At 45.3% G+C, this 20,656-nt stretch overlaps 1 protein-coding gene across 1 annotated transcript in view; it reads right to left on the bottom strand.

Moving 5' to 3' along the window:
- The window catches only part of LOC124619624 (vacuolar protein sorting-associated protein 28 homolog), a 73,609-nt gene that overhangs the window by 14,097 nt on the left and 38,856 nt on the right, over positions 1 to 20,656 (bottom strand). The window contains exon 4 of the mRNA XM_047146134.1: positions 14,950 to 15,051. Coding sequence (XP_047002090.1) covers positions 14,950 to 15,051 — 102 coding nt within the window. The remainder of the gene's footprint in view (positions 1 to 14,949; positions 15,052 to 20,656) is intronic.

Raw genomic sequence — 20,656 nt, 5'->3', positions numbered from 1 at the left:
GAAGAAACTCCTTACGTCGCCAAAAATTAACACAAACGGTCTTACTGGGTGAGAAACAGAAGCCGGTTTCGATGCTCCACGAGTGGAGGCGATCAAGACATCCTTGAAGACGTCTTTCAAGAAGGCTGGTCCGTTGAGAGCTGTAGTAGATCGCAAAATCGTCCACAAAGAGGGAGCCCGAGACATCAGAAAAGGAGACAATCCATAATTGGATTTATGGCGATGGCAAACAGTACAACACTCAGCACGGAGCCCTGGGGTACCCCGTTTTCTTGGGAGAAAGTACGGGAGAGAGTAGTGTTCACCCGCACCCTAAATGTGCGCTCTGCCATAAATTCGCGAAGAAAAAGGGGCAGCCGGCCTCGAAAGCCCCAAGAGAACAGTGTGCGGAGGATGCCTGTCCTCCAACAGGTATCGTATGCTCTCTCCAGATCAAAAAATATTGCTACTGTTTGGCGTTTCCAGAGAAAATTGTTCATGATATAAGTGGAGAGAGCAACAAGATGGTCAACTGCAGAACGATGCTTTCGGAATCCGCATTGGGCTGGTGTTAAAAGACTGCAGGATTCCAGCCACCAAGCTAAACGGTAATTCACCATACGCTCCAAAACCTTATAGACACTACTCGTGAGAGAAATGGGGCGATAGCTAGAGGGGAGATGTTTGTCCTTTCCATGTTTCGGAACGGGAACGACAATAGCTTCCCGCCATCGTCTGGGAAAGGTACTGTCGGTCCAAATTCGATTATAAAGGCGAAGGAGGTAACGCAGACTATGGGTTGATAAATGCAGCAACATTTGGACATGGATACCATCCGGTCCTGGGGCGGAGGAGCGAGAAGAAGAGAGGGCATGTTGGAGTTCCCGCATGGAAAAAACAGTATTGTAGCTTTCCTGATTTTGAGAGGAGAAAGCAAGATGTCGCACTTCTGCTGCACGTTTCTTCGGGAGAAACGCTGGCGGGTAATTTGAAGAGCTCGAAATCTCAGCAAAGTGCTGACCCAATCAGTTAGAAATTGCGACGGGGTCCACTAAGGTATCATGCGCGACAGTGAGCCCAGAGACCGGGGAGAAACTAGGCGCGCCTGAGAACCGTCGAAGCCGACTCCAAACTTCCGAGGAGGGAGTGAAGGTGTTAAATGAGCTAATAAAGAATTTCCAGCTTGCCTTCTTGCTATCGCGGATGACGCGACGGCATCGCGCACTGAGCTGCTTATATCGGATACAGTTGGCCAAAGTTGGATGGTGACGGAAAATGCGGAGAGCACGTCGCCGCTCACGTATTGCGTCACGGCATGCCTCGTTCCACCAAGGAACTGGGGGGCGCCGGGGTAATTCGGAGGTGCGTGGTATTGGACGTTCCGCAGCTGTAAGAATAACGTCGGTAATATGGGTGACCTCATCGTCGACGCTGGGAAAGCGACGGTCATCGAATGTCGCTAGAGATGAAAAAAGTGTCCAATCGGCTTGGGCAAACTTCCAGCGTCGTGAGCGCATATATGGCAGTTGAGGCTGCAGTCTAAGAACACATGGAAAGTGGTCACTCGAGTGTGTATCATCAAGGGCGAACCATTCAAAGCGCCGAGCTAGCGGAACAGTACCGACCGCAAGGTCCAAATGAGATAAATTTGTCGTGGAGGCAGACAAAAATGTGGGGACCCCAGTGTTGAGGCAAACTAGATCCGCTTGGTGGAAGACGTCTAGCAATAGTGAGCCACGTGGACAAGGATGTGGAGATCCCCAAAGCGGGTGGTGGGCATTTAAGTCCCCAACCAGCAAATAGGGGGGTGGAAGCTGACCAAGAAGATGAAGGAGATCCGCTCGTGCCATTGGTGTGGACGATGGAATGTATACCGTACAAAGAGAGAACGTGTATCCAGAAAGGGAAAGACGGACGGCGATAGCTTGGAAGGAACTGTTTAAGGGGATTAGGTGATAATGGAGAGTATCATGGAGAAGAATCATGAGTCCTCCATGGGCTGGAGTGCCTTCAACAGAGGGGAGGTCATATCGGACGGACTGAAAATGAGGGAGAACACAGCGGTCATGGGGACGCAGCTTTGTTTCCTGGAGACAGAAGATGACCGGCGAGTAGGATCGTAAGAGGACTGACAATTCATCCCGATTGGCTCGAATGCCGCGGATATTCCAGTGGATAATGGACATAGGGTGAACAGAAAATGGAGGAATGTGACCAAGGGTGCTGTCAACTCAACGACTGCTCAGAGCTTGCGACCGACAGCATGGAATGGCATTCAGTCGAAGGCAGAAGATCCTGATCCATAGGTTGGTCAGGAGCAGCTCCTGCCACCAGCGATCGGCCGGTTGACCGGCCACCAGCAGTGCGCCTCGGCGACACAGAAGACGGCCGAGGGCGATTTCCGCCAGGTGGTGCTGTAGATGGGACACGCCTTGGCGGAGAAGGAGAGGAACTGTGTTTCTTCGTAGTCTTCTTGGAAGTATGATGTTTAGATGAAGGAGGAACCGATGGTTGTGAAGTTGCGGTACGTAAAAATTCTTCACGAGTATGCTCTTTCTTCGAAGACTTGGCGTCTGACTTTTGGGCTCGAGATTTAGCAGAACCCGACGAAGGGTGAGCCATAGAGTGGGCAGGTGAAAATGGTGAGGCTGAACGGGCGATCTTTGCGCTGGCCGATCTGACGACCGTGGTACTAAAGGTGAGGTCGCAAGTCTGCGTGGCCGCCTCCTTTGTTGGCTGAGGAGAGGCAAGGACAGTGCTGTATTTTCCTGTCTGAGGCACAGTGGGCTGTCGACTGGGGAATAATTTTCGAGCAGCAAAGGTCGACACCTTTTCCTTCACTCTTATTTCCTGGATGAGCTTTTCGTCCTTAAAAAAGGGGCAATCTCGAGAGGAAGCAGCGTGGTCACCCATACAGTTGATGCAGCGAGGTGATGGAGGTGGACAAGCACCCTCATGGGCATCCTTGCCACACGTAACACATTTGGCCGGATTGGAACAGGACTGGCTGGTGTGATTGAACCGCTGACATCGATAGCAATGCGAACGGAAATTATCTCATAGCCTGCTTTGATTTTTGATGGGAGTTGAACTTTGTCAAATGTCAAGAAGACAGTGCGGGTTGGAATGATGTTCGTGTCAACCCTTTTCATAACCCTATGAACAGCCGTTACGCCCTGGTCAGACAGGTAGTGCTGAATTTCTTCGTCAGACAATCCATCGAGGGAGCGTGTGTAAACGACTCCACGCGAGGAATTTAAGGTACGGTGCGGTTCCACCCGGACAGGGAAGGTGTGGAGCAGAGAAGTACGCAGCAATTTTTGAGCCTGGAGGACACTGTGTGTTTCTAACAACAGGGTGCCATTCCGTAATCTGGAACAAGACTTTACAGGACCTGCAATTGCGTCGACACCTTTCTGAATAATGAAAGGGTTGACCGTGGAGAAGTCGTGACCTTCGTCAGACCGAGAAACAACAAGGAACTGTGGCAACGATGGAAGAACCGTCTGTGGCTGAGACTCAGTGAACGTACGTTTGCGAGCAGACATAGTGGAAGGTGAGGAAACCATTGCGGAAGAATCCCCCATGATTACCGGCGTCCCCGATGGCGCGCTCCTCCCTTGTGGGGGCCCTCACCGAGGGCACACCCGCCTTAGGTGATTGTTCACACCTCAGGTCACACCTCCCGACAAACGGACAGAGGGACCAATCGGCACTTTCGGAAGGTATCAGATCGGGTAATCACCCCTCCCTGGGCCTGGCCGTTACCAGGGGGTACGTATGTGTCCTACCTGTCTACCTGGGGCGGGAAATTACGCGTTACCCCGTCACCGGCTACGCATGGAAGTGCGTGGGTCGGCCTTCAGACACGCACAGGGAGGAAAAAAGAGAAAGGGAAAGGAAAGAAGAGGGGGTCTCAAACGCCGCAGCGGAGAAAAGGGCAAGGAGAAGAGGGAAGGAAAGGAGAAAAACAGAGGAAGGACGAGGACTTGCAAGTGTAGAAAGCAAGGAATTTGGAACAGTTTCGAGCGTCCGTCTCCGGACGTAGGCACAACCATACTCCCAGAGGGGGAGAAAGGGAAGGAAAGAGCCAGAGGTGAGGGGCGCGGGGGGGGGGGGGGGGGGCGAAAATGGGGGACGGGGAAGGATGGGGAAAGGGAAGGGAAGGTATGCAGCCCGGAAAGGAAGGAGGGCCACATTAGCTCGGGGTCCCGTGCTCGCTACGCATGTGTCCACAAAAGAGTTGTGGACCCCCTGGGGGGACTCTGGGTGGTGTGGGGAGAATTTTGTCAAGGGATGATCTCATTTCAGGGGTTGACTTGAGAAAGTCATATCCCTGGCGGAGTAATTTGTTGATGTTTTCGAGGCCAGGATAATATTGGGTGACAAGGGGGATGCTTCTGTGTGGTCTGGGGGTAGGAACATTGTTGTTGGATGGGGAGGAATGTATTGCTCGGGAAATCTGTTTGTGGACAAGGTCTGCGGGATAGTTGCGGGAGAGGAAAGCATTGGTCAGGTTATTGGTGTAATTGTTGAGGGATTCGTCACTGGAGCAGATATGTTTGCCACGAATACCTAGGCTGTAGGGAAGGGAGCGTTTGATGTGGAAAGGATGGCAGCTATCAAAGTGAAGGTACTGTTGTTTGTTTGTGGGTTTGATATGGACCTTTCTTGTCACCACAGATGCTACATCCCTTTACACAAACATCCCACATACCCATGGTCTCTCTGCCCTTGAGCACTACCTCTCCCAACGCCCACCCGAAGATCTTCCAAAAACCTCGTTCCTTATCACACTTACCAACTTCATCCTCACCCATAATTACTTCACTTTTGAAGGCCAGACCTACAAACAAATCAGGGGAACGGCCATGGGAACCAGGATGGCTCCGTCCTATGCCAACCTCTTTATGGGCCGCATGGAGTAGGCTTTCCTGAAGACCCAACAGCTGCTTCCCCTGGCCTGGTATAGGTTTATAGATGACATCTTTGTGGTCTGGACTCATGGTGAAGAAACACTCCTTAATTTCCTCCATAACCTCAACTCCTTTTCGAATCTGAATTTCACCTGGTCCTTCTCCAAAACCCAAGCCACCTTCCTGGATGTTGACCTTCATCTTGTTGAAGCTCACATCCACACCTCTGTCCATATCAAACCCACAAACAAACAGCAGTACCTTCACTTTGATAGCTGCCATCCTTTCCACATCAAACGCTCCCTTCCCTACAGCCTAGGTATTCGTGGCAAACGTATCTGCTCCAGTGACAAATCCCTCAACAATTACACCAATAACCTGACCAATGCTTTCCTCTCCCGCAACTATCTACACCTACATCTACATCTACATCTACATCTACATCTACATTTATACTCCGCAAGCCACCCAACAGTGTGTGGCGGAGGGCACTTTACGTGCCACTGTCATTACCTCCCTTTCCTGTTCCAGTCGCGTATGGTTCGCGGGAAGAACGACTGTCTGGAAGCCTCCGTGCGCGCTCTAATCTCTCTAATTTTACATTCGTGATCTCCTCAGGAGGTATAAGTAGGGGGAAGCAATATATTCGATACCTCATCCAGAAACGCACCCTCTCGAAACCTGGCAGCAAGCTACACCGCGATGCAGAGCGCCTCTCTTGCAGAGTCTGCCACTTGAGTTTATTAAACATCTCCGTAACGCTATCACGGTTACCAAATAACCCTGTGACGAAACGCGCCGCTCTTCTTTGGATCTTCTCTATCTCCTCCGTCAGACCGATCTGGTACGGATCCCACACTGATGAGCAATACTCAAGTATAGGTCGAACGAGTGTTTTGTAAGCCACCTCCTTTGTTGATGGACTACATCCTCTAAGCACTCTCCCAATGAATCTCAACCTGGTACCCCGCCTTACCAACAATTAATTTTATATGATCATTCCACTTCAAATCGTTCCGCACGCATACTCCCAGATATTTTACAGAAGTAACTGCTACCAGTGTTTGTTCCGCTATCATATAATCATACAATAAAGGATCCTTCTTTCTATGTATTCGCAATACATTACATTTGTCTATGTTAAGGGTCAGTTGCCACTCCCTGCACCAAGTGCCTATCCGCTGCAGATCTTCCTGCATTTCGCTACAATTTTCTAATGCTGCAACTTTTCTGTATACTACAGCATCATCCGCGAAAAGCCGCATGGACCTTCCCAAACTATCTACTAGGTCATTTATATATATTGTGAAAAGCAATGGCCCCATAACACTCCCCTGTGGCACGCCAGAGGTTACCTTAATTTCTGTAGACGTCTCTCCATTGATAACAACATGCTGTGTTCTGTTTGCTAAAAACTCTTCAATCCAGCCACACAGCTGGTCTGATATTCTGTAGGCTCTTACTTTGTTTATCAGGCGACAGTGCGGAACTGTATCGAACGCCTTCCGGAAGTCAAGGAATATGGCATCTACCTGGGAGCCTGTATCTAATATTTTCTGGGTCTCATGAACAAATAAAGCGAGTTGGGTCTCACACGATCGCTGTTTCCGGAATCCATGTTGATTCCTACATAGTAGATTCTGCGTTTCCAAAAACGACATGATACTCGAGCAAAAAACATGTTCTAAAATTCTACAGCAGATCGACGTCAGAGATATAGGTCTATAGTTTTGCGCATCTGCTCGACGACCCTTCTTGAAGACTGGGACTATCTGTGCTCTTTTCCAATCATTTGGAACCCTCCGTTCCTCTAGATACTTGCGGTACACGGCTGTTAGAAGGGGGGCAAGTTCTTTCGCGTACTCTGTGTAGAATCAAATTGGTATCCCGTCAGGTCCAGTGGACTTTCCTCTGTTGAGTGATTCCAGTTGCTTTTCTATTCCTTGGACACTTATTTTGATGTCAGCCATTTTTTCGTTTGTGCGAGGATTTAGAGAAGGAACTGCAGTGCGGTCTTCCTCTGTGAAACAGCTTTGGAAAAAGTTGTTTAGTATTTCAGCTTTACGCGTGTCATCCTCTGTTTCAATGCCATCATCATCCCGTAGTGTCTGGATATGCTGTTTCGAGCCACTTACTGATTTAACGTAAGACCAGAACTTCCTAGGATTTTCTTGCAAGTCTGTACATAGAATTTTACTTTCGAATTCACTGAACGCTTCACGCATAGCCCTCGTTACGCTAACTTTGACATCGTTTAGCTTCTGTTTGTCTGAGAGGTTTTGGCTGCGTTTAAACTTGGAGTGGAGCTCTCTTTGCTTTCGCAGTGGTTTCCTAACTTTGTTGTTGTACCACGGTGGGTTTTTCCCGTCCCTCACAGTTTTACTCGGTACGTACCTGTCTAAAACGCATTTTACGATTGCCTTGAACTTTTTCCATAAACACTCAACATTGTCAGTGTCGGAACAGAAATTTTCGTTTTGATCTGTTAGGTAGTCTGAAATCTGCCTTCTATTACTCTTGCTAAACAGATAAACCTTCCTCCCTTTTTTTATATTCCTATTAACTTCCATATTCAGGGATGCTGCAACGGCCTTATGATCACTGATTCCCTGTTCTGTACATACAGAGTCAAAAATTTCGGATCTGTTTGTTATCAGTAGGTCCAAGATGTTATCTCCACGAGTCGGTTCTCTGTTTAATTGCTCGAGGTAATTTTCGGATAGTGCACTCAGTATAATGTCACTCGATGCTCTGTCCCTACCACCCGTCCTAAACATCTGAGTGTCCCAGTCTATATCTGGTAAATTGAAATCTCCACCTAAGACTATAACATGCAGAGAAAATTTATGTGAAATGTATTCCAAATTTTCTCTCAGTTGTTCTGCCACTAATGCTGCTGAGTCGGGAGGTCGGTAAAAGGAGCCAATTATTAACCTAGTTCGGTTGTTGAGTGTAACCTCCACCCATAATAATTCACAGGAACTATCCACTTCTACTTCACTACAGGATAAACTACTACTAACAGCGACGAACACTGCACCACCGGTTGCATGTAATCTATCCTTTCTAAACACCATCTGTACCTTTGTAAAAATTTCGGCAGAATTTATCTCTGGCTTAAGCCAGCCTTCTGTACCTATAACGATTTCAGCTTCGGTGCTTTCTATCAGCGCTTGAAGTTCTGGTACTTTACCAACGCAGCTTCGACAGTTGACAATTACAATACCGATTGCTGCTTGGTCCCCGCATGTCCTGACTTTGCCCTGCACCCGTTGAGGCTGTTGCCCTTTCTGTACTTGCCCAAGGCCATCTAACCTAAAAAACCGCCCAGCCCACGCCACACAACCCCTGCTACCCGTGTAGCCGCTTGTTGCGTGTAGTGGACTCCTGACCTATCCAGCGGAACCTGAAACCCCACCACCCTATGGCGCAAGACGAGGAATCTGCAGCCCACACGGTCGCAGAACCGTCTCAGCCTCTGATTCAGACCCTCCACTCGGCTCTGTACCAAAGGTCCGCAGTCAGTCCTGTCGACGATGCTGCAGATAGTGAGCTCTGCTTTCATCCCGCTAGTGAGACTGGCAGTCTTCACCAAATCAGATAGCCGCCGGAAGCCAGAGAGGATTTCCTCCGATCCATAGCGACACACATCATTGGTGCCGACATGAGCGACCACCTGCAGATGGGTGCACCCTGTACCCTTCATGGCATCCGGAAGGACCCTTTCCACATCTGGAATGACTCCCCCCGGTATGCACACGGAGTGCACATTGGTTTTCTTCCCGTCTCTTGCTGCCATTTCCCTAAGGGGCCCCATTACGCGCCTGACGTTGGAGCTCCCAACTACCAGTAAGCCCACCCTCTGCGACTACCCGGATCTTGCAGACTGAGGGGCAACCTCTGGAACAGGACAAGCAGCCATGTCAGGCCGAAGATCAGTATCAGCCTGAGACAGAGCCTGAAACCGGTTCGTCGGACAAACTGGAGAGGCTTTCCGTTCAGCCCTCCGGAATGTCTTTCGCCCCCTGCCACACCTTGAGACGACCTCCCACTCTACCACAGGTAAGGGATCAGCCTCAATGCGGGCAGTATCCCGGGCAACCACAGTCGTAGTCCGATCAGGGGATGCGTGGGACGAGCTGGCCGTCCCCGACAAACCCCCATCCGGACCCCCACAGTGATGCCCATTGGCAACAGCCTCAAGCTGTGTGACCGAAGCCAACACTGCCTGAAGCTGGGAGCGAAGGGATGCCAACTCAGCCTGCATCCGAACACAGCAGTTGCAGTCCCTATCCATGCTAAAAACTGTTTTGCAAAGAACGTCTGAACTAATCTACAGAGAGCGCAAACAAATCAACAAATTTTAAACGGTTATTAAATTACAAGATTGCCTAGTAAATGCAGTAATGCTGCTACTTGCACACTGCTGACACTGCTCGGCGGCGGAAGGAGACTACGCGAATTTACACTATTCAGGTACTAAAACGCGATGCTACAACTCTCAAATACTATAATACGCCCGAAATTTATGAATTAAAATGCGCAGACCTTGTCCACAAACAGATTTCCCGAGCAATACATTCCTCCCCATCCAACAACAATGTTCCTACCCCCAGACCACACAGAAGCATCCCCCTTGTCACCCAATATTATCCTGGCCTCGAAAACATCAACAAATTACTCCGCCAGGGATATGACTTTCTCAAGTCAACCCCTGAAATGAGATCATCCCTTGACAAAATTCTCCCCACACCACCCAGAGTTGCCTTTCGTCGCCCCCCTAACCTCCGTAACATCCTTGTTAAACCCTACAATATTCCCAGACTACCTTCTCCACCCAGTGGTTCCTACCCCTGTAACCGACCCCGCTGCAAAACCTGCCCCATGCATCCCCCCACAACCACCTACTCCAGCCCCGCTACTGGTAAAACATACACAATTCAAGGCAGGGCCATGTGTGAAACTACACATGTCATTTATCAACTGACATGCCTGCACTGCACAGCCTTTTACATCGGCATGACAACAACTAAACTGGCTGAGCGCATGAACGGACACAGACGAACTGTCCGCCTAGGAGATGCCCAATACCCAGTAGCGGAGCATGCCCTCCAGCATAATTCTAGGGACCTAGGAACCTGCTACACCGTATGTGCCATTTGGTTTCTCCCACCCAACACCAGTCCCTCTGAACTGCGGAGATGGGAACTTGCACTCCAACACATCCTTTCATCCCGCCATCCCCCTGGACTGAACCTACGTTAAACAACCTCAATCCCATTTACTCTTCAGTCTTCTCCTCTTTCCCTTTCCTCTTTAGCCATTCACGCATCTTTTCATCCTAAATAGTTGTGTTTATCTTTATACTATATACCTCTTTACTTCTGTATGCATCCTCTTTGGTTTGAAGCTGACACAGTACTTACAGTAGAATATCTTTGGCTTCCCTCTGACAACCATGGCTCCATCCTTGCTACCCTCCCTATTTTCCTTTCCCTGTTGCTTCATAACCTGGGTTGTGAGTAACTGAATCTCCGTTCCCTTCTTCCCTTTCTTTCCCCTCTCTCCTCCCCGATGAAGGAACATTTGTTCCGTAAGCTAGGAACGTAAATTTTCGGTTCTGTTTTATGTGTATCTATCGGCTGTACTGAGCTGAGGTAAGTACTGGCCAGCCCCTCTATCTCTTTGTTAGTATTTGTTTCACATCTCATATGAGATTTTCCAAGAGTTTAATGATTATTTTATCTGTGGAGGAAGGAAGCAATAGCATCAGCAAATTTGATACAAGTCCATAAGAACTCCCAGAATTTTTTTTTTTTTTATAGACAACCCTACAATAATAGTCTCACTTACTTTGAGGTTACACCTACTACTGAATTAAAAATAGTAAGGAACTTCAAGTCATCAGATAGCATTGTTATTTATGACATTCTTGCAAATAGCTGAAGAAAGTAATTGATTTTATTGTTCATCCATTGACTAAAAGCATAAAATAAATGTATATCAGAGAGATGCTTTCGAGAGGAGCTTAAATTATCTAAGGTGGTTCCTGTGTATAAAAAGGGTGGCAAAGATAACCCTGCTAGTTTCAGACCTGCATCACTAGTTCCAGTACGGGTCAAAATAATAGAATACTTCATTTACCTTCAACTGTCCACCCATTTTGAAAAACTTGGAATATTCAATGCAGCACAATATGGATTTTAAAAAAAAAAAAAGTTCTTAAAGTGTTTGAGGAGAAAGTCTCTGCTCAGTCCACTTTCTATGACCTGAGTAAAGCATTCAACCGTGCAGGACACGACATGTTTCGACAGAATCTCCATTTCTATGCCATCAGGGATAACGGCCTAAAACTTAACTTTTGCTTCCAAAACTGTAGGCCAGTTGTTTGTAATGGGACAGAAAAGTCTACCGAGAAACAAACTAAGGTGGGAATTCCGTAGGGATCTCTACTGGATCAATTTTTGTTTTTGGTCATAATCAATAACCTGTCCAAAGCTCCAATAAGGTGCTATTTGCAGATGACACTACCTTCCTAAATTATAACAATGATTTGAATAAGCTAAACAATTCTGTTGACAATACACTTGCCTAAGATTCATATTGGTTTGGGTCAAAAGGGTTTCTCCTGAATGAGAACAAAACACAAAAAATATGGTATTTGGTCTAAAGAACAAAAGCCCTTTTAATGATCCCAATCATATAAAGTTCTTGGGGGTATACTTAGATGACAAATTGTCCTCAGAGCAACATTAGTGTTAAATTGCCTAGAGCAATTTACTTATTAAGCTGTCTTATGAAATGTGTACCAGCAGCCTACATTAAAACATTTTATTTTGCATTTTTCAAAGTATTATGTCATATGGAATTATCCTCTGGGAAACTTTAGGCATGTTCAACGAAACATATTACTTTTGGAGAAGAAAGCAATCAGGGTCATTACATGTTATCAACATAAAGCACATTGTAAGCTCTTGTTATCTGAAATGATAATTAAATCGACACCCTAGCTGCAAACAGGTGCTGATATACATCATTAGGGACATGTAGAAAATGTGTGCCCCAACCGCGACTCGAACCCGGCATCTCCTGCTTACATGGCAGACGCTCTATCCATCTGAGCCATCGAGGGCATAGATGGTAGTGCGCCTGCCGCAGATGCTACAAGACTTTCCATGGTGTGCATTTAGGAAAACATTAAATAAATGTCCTGCTGCCAACTTCTTTATGAATTAAAAGAGGTTTTTGACTGTGACATAGAATTGTAAGCTAACAACTGACAAGCCGTACTGTTTTGTTTATTAATTTAATGTTTAAGATGTATAAAAAAAATTGTCTAACGCTGTAATGGCCTAATGACAGTAACATTATCTTATCTTACACAGCATGAAGCAATAAAATGGTTAATTCTTCTAGGTACATATACTCTTGGAACTTTTAATGATACAAGAAACCATTACAACATAATAGGCCACGCAAATAAATCTTCGACATAACTATTTATAACTAGTGTTCGCCAAGCATCAGAGGATGCTCAAATACAGCAGGCAGCGAGGCAAAAGTGTGCGCCTAGTGTAGTCATCTGACACACAGCGGATGAAGTATAACTGAACAATGAATGGAAGTGGATGAAGGGTGCTGCCACCTACAGAAAAAAGTGCAATCTAAATGCTGATGACTATTTAGAAACAATACTGTTTGAACTATCAATTGTCTAATATGTAATATGTTTTGTAAAATAGTTTTTTCAATTTTAAATGTATTGTAACTATAAACAATTGTTTAAGTGTTCATGGCTTAAATATTCAGTTATGACACCTATCGCATATGAATACGCAGCTAGGACTGTTACTGCTGCTTCTGTGAAAGAGAACAGTTTTTTCTGTATGTTCACAGGCTGTTCATTAGGTGGCAGTGTGGAACTATTTTAAATGCCTTCCGGAAGCCAAGAGACACAGACTCAACCTGGACGCTGGCATCTACTGCCTTCTGAGTCTCGTGGATGAATAAAGCAGGCTGGGTTACGCACAATTGTTTTTGGAACCCATGTTGATTCCTAAAGAAGGGAGTTTTGGTCTACAGAAATGTTATAATATGCAAGCACAAAACATGTTCCAATATTTTACAACAAACCAATTTCAAAGACACAGGCTTGTACTTTCATGGTGCTGTTCAATGACCCATCTTGAAAATGGGAATGACTTGGACTTTTCTTTGCACTCACTGAGAACAATTCGCCTCTCCAACGATCTGCAGTACACAGCTGCTTGAAGAGGAGCAAATTCTTTAGTGTACTCTACGTAAAATTGTACTGGTATCTCATTGGGTGTAGTGGCCTCCCCTCTGCTGGGTAATTTCACTTGCTATTCTATCTCGTGTTCATTTATTTCGATATCTGTCACTCTGACATTAATGCGATGATTTATGTGGTGTCACCGCCAGATACCACACTTGCTAGGTGGTAGCCTTTAAATCGGCCGCGGTCCGTTAGTATACGTCGAACCCGCGTGTCGCCACTGTCAGTGATTGCAGACCGAGCGCCGCCACACGGCAGGTCTAGAGACTTCCTAGCACTCGCCCCAGTTGTACAGCCGACTTTGCTAGCGATGGTTCACTGACAAATTACACTCTCATTTGTCGAGACAATAGTTAGCATAGCCTTCAGCTACGTCATTTGCTACGACCTAGCAAGGCGCTATTATCATTTGCTATTTATCTTGTGATGCATGTACCATCAGGCCGATGTTCACCAATTATGGATTGAAGTTAAGTATTCCAGAAGCTAGACTCAATTCCTTTAACTGTTCCAGACCTCACGCCAGCCTGCGCGAGCTTAAACGCGTGCCTTTCGGCTTCCTCTCCTAGTGGCTTGGCTGTCTTGCCAAGTCACAACAATTTAAATGAGGAAATACAGTACCACCTACCTCAGTAATTGCCACTGCTCTTTAAACAATATCTGAACTCTCCAACCATCTTCAGCTTCTGAGCTGTTTTGCAATATTTTGATTCTGATTAATTTAGTTCTTGGTATTATGGAAACAAAGCAAAAAAATATATAAGGAGTCAGATTTCCTAAGATTACTCATGGAGAATTTTGTGACTGACTACATACAAAGATAATGAAAATCAAACTTGTTTATTTACAGACTGCTCAACGATTCTGTAAGTTCTAAGCTCCTGTCCCCTCCTTAAAAAGACCCCTATTGCTGTTTGTTATCATTCAATGCCATGCCCTGTCTGTGTGCAAAACCCAAAAAGACACAATAAATTCTTATAGCAAAATATTTAAAACTGTCATGATTGTACTGGAATATTACAAGACTTTTATGATGGTAGTAGACCAAGTTTCGAAACTGGCACTGAGCTTTGGGCACAGTTAATTTTAAGTATGACTGCAAAATACTAGATGTTGCAGAGATACATATAACTCTAACGTATGAATATTTAATGCTCATCAACAACAAAATGCATACTGAAATATATCCATATTTACACACGCACAAAAAAAAAAAAGTTGGAAGTTTTGTTAAGTCTTTCTTCTGTGAAAATTTTATGAGTTTCAAACAAATTGTCACCCTTTAACAATAGTGTGAATGAATTTTTTGCAGCTAAAGCTAAAAACAAAACTAATATAAGTGAAATTAAAAAACAAAGTCAACTGCATAAATTCTAAGCACTGCCTGGTGTGAACCCATTACCTGGGAACAATCTGGTACAGTGCAGAGTGAATTTATGTGGTGGTAGCACATATATTTCATTAAGAGAGAAGCAAAACAGAAGTCACAGTCCAAACATCAAGAAACCTATCATTCACCATATCTATGAAAAGCTTTGTTTTCCATTCAAGTAGTAACGTTGAAGTTACACAGTGTTTCAGTAAGGAACATTTCATGAGCTGTGTCAATGTAGTGCAGACGTCCACCAAACATGAAAACTTGTCTTCAGCAGTACATGTTAGCTAAGTATGGATGCACAAGTAAATATGCTTGAAAAAATTCTGTTCTTGTTTCACTTTCCCCTTATGGTGTATTAAAACAGTAGTACACAATCTTACCGAAACAATATCAGCTATGCACTTGCTTGTGTTGCCCTTGTCATCCTTGATTGTGATGGGCCGATCTTCCTTAATCCTTTCCAAAGCAGCAGGACAATCAAGCTGAAAATGTAATGGTTATTAATACAGTTACAAATAACATACAATTACAGAAGTTTGGCTGTAGACAGAATTAAATGGGGGAGAGGGGGGAGAGTGGGAGAGCGGGAGAGGGGGAGAGGGAGAGAGCAGGAGTGTGAGTGTGAGTGTGAGTGTGTGTGTTTTGGAGAGGGGGGGGGGGGGGGCGTAGTGAGCCTCGCCTCCTCATAACTTTCGCATGTTAACGGAAATGTTTGATTCCATATAAATTGTGGCCAGGCTTGGGTTAATTTTCAACTTAAATTATCCATCTATTTCTTCAAGTGCAGTGTAATGCTGTGTGCGAGTGATTGCCATTTCTAATTATCATCTCTGGCACAGTCTCTTATTTATGTTTCCTCATTTGTTTTTATGTTGTTCTTTTGTTTAATTTTCTAGTAATGGAGTCATGTGAGATACGGTGTGTTTTTATGTTGCAATTAAGTAAATACAACTAGTTCTGCAACATTGATGACCTCGATGTGATGTCCAACGATCACTAACGTGAAATTTGACGATCACTAATGCTCTGTATAGTGCCGCGTAGCGTTAAATACCAACATCCGTGTCAGCCACATCGCGCATCTTCCGTGTTCCATTTCGCTGTAACTCACGATGGCGGACCCGCCACCAACTGGAGAGGTGTCTACTGGCGCAGTAGTTAATCGCATGACAGTAAAACCACCACCGTTTTGGCAACAGAATCCCGTGCTGTGGTTTGCTCGAGTAGAAAGTCAATTTGTGCTAGCGCACACAACCGCGGACGAAACGAAGTACAGTTATGTAGTTGCTGCACTTAATTAAGATATGGCCACAGAAGTTCAAGAAAATCTGGCGTACCACCGAGTACTGATTGTTCCACAACCATCAAGAAAGCTCTGATTACCTGGGTCTCATAGTCCAAGGCGAAGAAATTGGAGAAGCTACTCTGCACAGAGGAGCTAGGCGATCGCATGCCATCGCAGTTACTACGCTGACAGCGTACATTAGCGAGCAACGCGGTCAGTGATGACATTTTGCGGAATATTAGGCTATCGCGCCTGCCACCCAACTTGCAGAAAATATTGACAGTGTGTGCCGGTGATCTGGATGCACTCACGCAAACTGCGGATCACATAGCAGAGATGTACCCATCCGCATGCATCGCAACAATTTGCTCACAACCTCGGGCAGATAACACTCTCGCCGCACTACAAGCACAGGTTGCCGAGCTCACCATGCAAGCAGCTGCATTATGGACCCAGACTACCAGCCGCCGTTCTCGTCGTCACCGCTCACCAGGTAAGAGCAGCCGCTCGCTCACCTTCGTCAACAAGAATCTGTTGGTATCACCGACGGTATGGTTCCGAGGCGCACAAGCGTAAAATGCCGTGTGATGAGGGGGAAACTCAGCAGGAAGTCAATGATGACAGCCATTGTAACTGAACGTAGCACAAAGTTACAGTATTTGGTAGACAAGGGTGTTGATGTGCAGTCTATCCATCTGCCTGTCTGCCACGTCACAAATGTGAAGACTACCACCTTTTCACGGCCAATGGTTCCACAATAACAACGTATGGTCGTGTCACATTAGTTTTGAACTTGGGCCTGCGGTGCAAATTTAAATGGCAATTTGCTGTAGCATATGTGACGTACCCCACACTTGGAGCAGACTTTTTATCATTTTATGGACTCCTGCCTGACATTTGTCACCGACGCCTTCTTGACACTACTACCAACCTAGCAAGCGTTGTGTGGGAGACACAGCAGTACGAGTGGTTACTGGTGATTCTCCATTTATAGAGCGCCTCCAACAGTTCCCAGAGATCACATGCCAGACTCCCACACTAGCACCTGTGCAGCACTCGACAGTGCACAATATTTTGACTACACCTGGGCCACCACTACATGCTCGACTGCACCGCTTGACATCCCAGAAACTGAAGATAGTTAAGCACGAATTCTCATACGTGTTAGCACAAGGAATCTGCCGCCCATTGAGCAGGAATTGGTCATCTCCTCTACACGTGGTACCAAAGAAGAATAATGGATGGTGTCCATGTGGCGACTACAGACAGCTCAATGCCAGAACCATTCCAGATCATTATCCAGTCCCGCATATCGAAGATTTTACTTTCAATGTCCACGGTAAGCGAATCTTTTCTACATTGGACTTCGTTCATGCATTTTACCAGAAACCTGTGGCTCCTGACGATGTTGCTAAGGCCGGTATTACACTATCAAATTTCTTTGTCCAATATCTTTGTCAAAGATATTTGATAGTGTAATAGCGACTTTGTCAAATGTCGTCCAATATTTGATCAAATCTAGGGCCTCGCTGTATATTTGATCAAAGAAACCGCTTGTCTTCTGTTCACTGCAATGTGACATGTTACCACATGGAGCGCTAGCATCGCTGAAGCGTTCTGTCGTCCGTAGTGTTTTTATAACCATTGCCGGTAAATACAATTGGTGTGTGCCGACAACTACAAAATTAATCGAGCTGTCTGAAGCTGATGAGGCGCTTTACAACGTGAGGCACCCTGAATACAAAAATAGATTAAGAAGATTGGACACCCGACCCGACCTAGCATAACATAACATAACATAACCCTCTCCAGTAGCAAGGAATCGGAGTGTTACAGTGAGCCTGTCTTCTGAAGATATAGCAGTTCTTAAGTGAATATTGTGCTTTGTGATATGAGGATACACTTCATTGAGCACATACAGAAATGTATGCTCATCCATTCTTAAGTAATTGATGTAAGACTTGATGTCTTCCACTGTAAGCTCACGTAACAAGTTTTGTTGAATGCTTTTATCATGTCGTCGTTAAACCCACGGCTTCACCCAGATTAGATTAGTTTTTCGTTCCATAGATCCGTGCTGAGGAGATCCTCGTGGATGTGGAACATGTCGATTTTTTTTAAGCTGAAATAACAATACTGATAGTACGAATAAATACAATACACCATTTGTATCTATTAAAAATTTCGCCAATGGAGTAGAAGGAGTTGGCCAGTAGTAAGTTTTTCAGGCTCCTTTAAAACTGATCTTTATTTCTAAATAAATTTTTTATGTTTCCTGGCAAATTATTGAAGATGAGTGTTCCTGAGTAGTGGACCCCTTTTTGAACTATAGTAAGTGCTTTTAAGTCCTTGTGCAGATCATTTTTGTTCCTGGTATTGAATGTATGAACTGAGATGTTTGTTGGAAAAAGAGATATATTATTTACGACAAATTTCATTAAGAAGTAAATATACTGAGAGGCAGTAGTTAGTATATCCAGTTCTTTGAAGATGTTTCTGTAAGAAGTCCGTGAATTTACTCCACAAATAATACATATTACGCACTTTTGGACTCTGAAAACTTTTGTTTGACTTCAAGATTTACCCCAAAATATTATCCCATATGACATTATGGAATGAAAGTAGGCAAAGTATGCAAGCTTTTTCATTTTTATGTTGCCTATGTCTGCTAACACTCGAATTGCAAATACAGATTTGTTAAGGCCTTTCTGCAGTTCTGTGGTGTGCTCCTCCCAACTGAATTTATTATCCAGTTGTAATCCCAGGACTTTTAAGACTGTCAACCTCGTATGTATGGTTCCATTTTTCCCCCACTTCTTTTCCGCATGTGCACACAATGCAATTGGGGTACGTAGAACTGCTGCGGTTAATGACAAGTTGTCAGTCATCTTGAACTTTGACGAAAAATTTGATGACAGTGTAATACCCCTTCTAGCGCTACGTCAAAGATCTTTGTCAAATATATTGGACGGAATATTGCATCACATCTTTGATCAAATCTTTGACAAAGAAATCTGATAGTGTAGTACCGGCGTAAGACTGCCATCTGCATACTGTTCAGAATCTTTGAATTTACCCAAATGCCTTTTAGACTTTGTAATGCTGCCCAAACATTTCGATGGTTCATGGATGAAGTGACACGTGACTTAGACTTCTGTTATGTGTATATTGATGACGTTTTGGTCATGTCAAATTCAGAGGCAGAACACCTATCGCGCTTACAACAGATGTTCACTTGTTTACGTGCGCATGGCCTGCTCATCAACTCGCTGAAGAGCATTTTTGGAGCAGCTGAAGTACAGTTCCTAGGCTACACTACAACGCACAAGGCATACGGCCACCACAGGAGAAAGTAGACGCTATACTGAATTTTCCCCAGCCTACAACGGTTAAAGAATTACGTAGATTTCTTGGCATAACCAATTTTTACCAGTGATTTGTTCGCATTCATGCCTTCCTAGCTGCACTACTGAATAAGTTCTTGCAAGGTTCAGCAAAGCCGAAAGACAAACTCCAGTAGGACAGTGAAGCCGAGTTGTCATTTAACAAGCTGAAGACTGCCATCGCAGAAGCTACATTGTTAGCACACCCAGTTCCGCAGGTGCCTCTCGCCCTGATGGTCAATGCATCTGCAACTGCAATCGGTGCTGCACTGCAACAGCAAATAGTCGGGCACTGGCAGTCCCTAGCCTTTTTCAGTAAAAAGGTATTGCCATCTCAACAGAATTGGTCCACATATGATCACTAACTGTATGCTGCATATGCTGCTATTCAGAAATTTTGTCACATGTTGGAAGGACAGCATTTCACTCTCATCACAGACCATAAGCCACTAACATATGCTTTCCGCCAGTGTCCTGAGAAGGCATCACCACGTCAGCTGCGACACCTTGACTATATCGGACAGTACACCACCAATATTGTTCACATTGAAGGAGAACTAAATGTGCCAGCTGATGCACTCTCCAAGATTGAAGCAATCACTGAAGCAGTTGATTTTGAAGGTCTCGCCGTAGCGCAACAATCTGATAGTTGGATTTGTTGGCACAACCGTCGGGCCTACAATTCTGCTGTATTACACTGCACTGTCAACTGTACTGCTGTATTGTGGTGTCGCCACCGAAAAACCGAGAACTTTTGTGACTATTGACTTTTGCCAACAGGCAATCCCCTCTTTGCACAACTTGTCGCACCGTGGAATACAAACCACTATGAACATGGTGAAGCAAGCTTTTGTCTGGCCTCACACGGACAAAGATTGCAAGTAATACGTGTGACAATGCGTGGCCTGTCAACGGAATAAAGTTAGCCAGCACGTTAGGCCACCTCTTGGCACATTTCTTCATCCAAATCACAGATTTGATCATGTCTACCTGGACCTAGTAGGACCTCTCCCACCATCAGAAGGATACACCTACTGCCTTACAGCCATTGATCATTTTACACGCTGGCTCAAAGAGTTCCCGATCGCCGACATCACCGACGAAACTGTCGCAACTGCATTCTTCAGGGGATGGATCGCCCGTTTCAGAGTGCCGTTACGAATCACAACAGACCAAGGAAGACAGTTTGAGTCAGATTTATTCAAAGCACTCTCTATCCTACTGGGTACAAGGTGCATTATAACTACAGCTTACCACCTGTCAGCAAATGGTTTAACTGAACGCATGCACCGCCAACTGAAAGTGTTGTTTCGTTGTCACAACTCACAGCGGTGGACAGAGGCTTTGTCCAGTGTCCTCCTGGGTCTCCGTCCATCGCTGAAAGAAGACCTGAATGACACAGCTGCAGAACTTGTTTGT

Source organism: Schistocerca americana, chromosome 6 (assembly GCF_021461395.2).
Source record: "Schistocerca americana isolate TAMUIC-IGC-003095 chromosome 6, iqSchAmer2.1, whole genome shotgun sequence".
Classification (NCBI taxonomy): domain Eukaryota; kingdom Metazoa; phylum Arthropoda; class Insecta; order Orthoptera; family Acrididae; genus Schistocerca; species Schistocerca americana.
The sequence above is the reverse complement of the archived record's forward strand: the minus strand, read 5'-3'. Positions and strand labels throughout refer to the sequence as shown.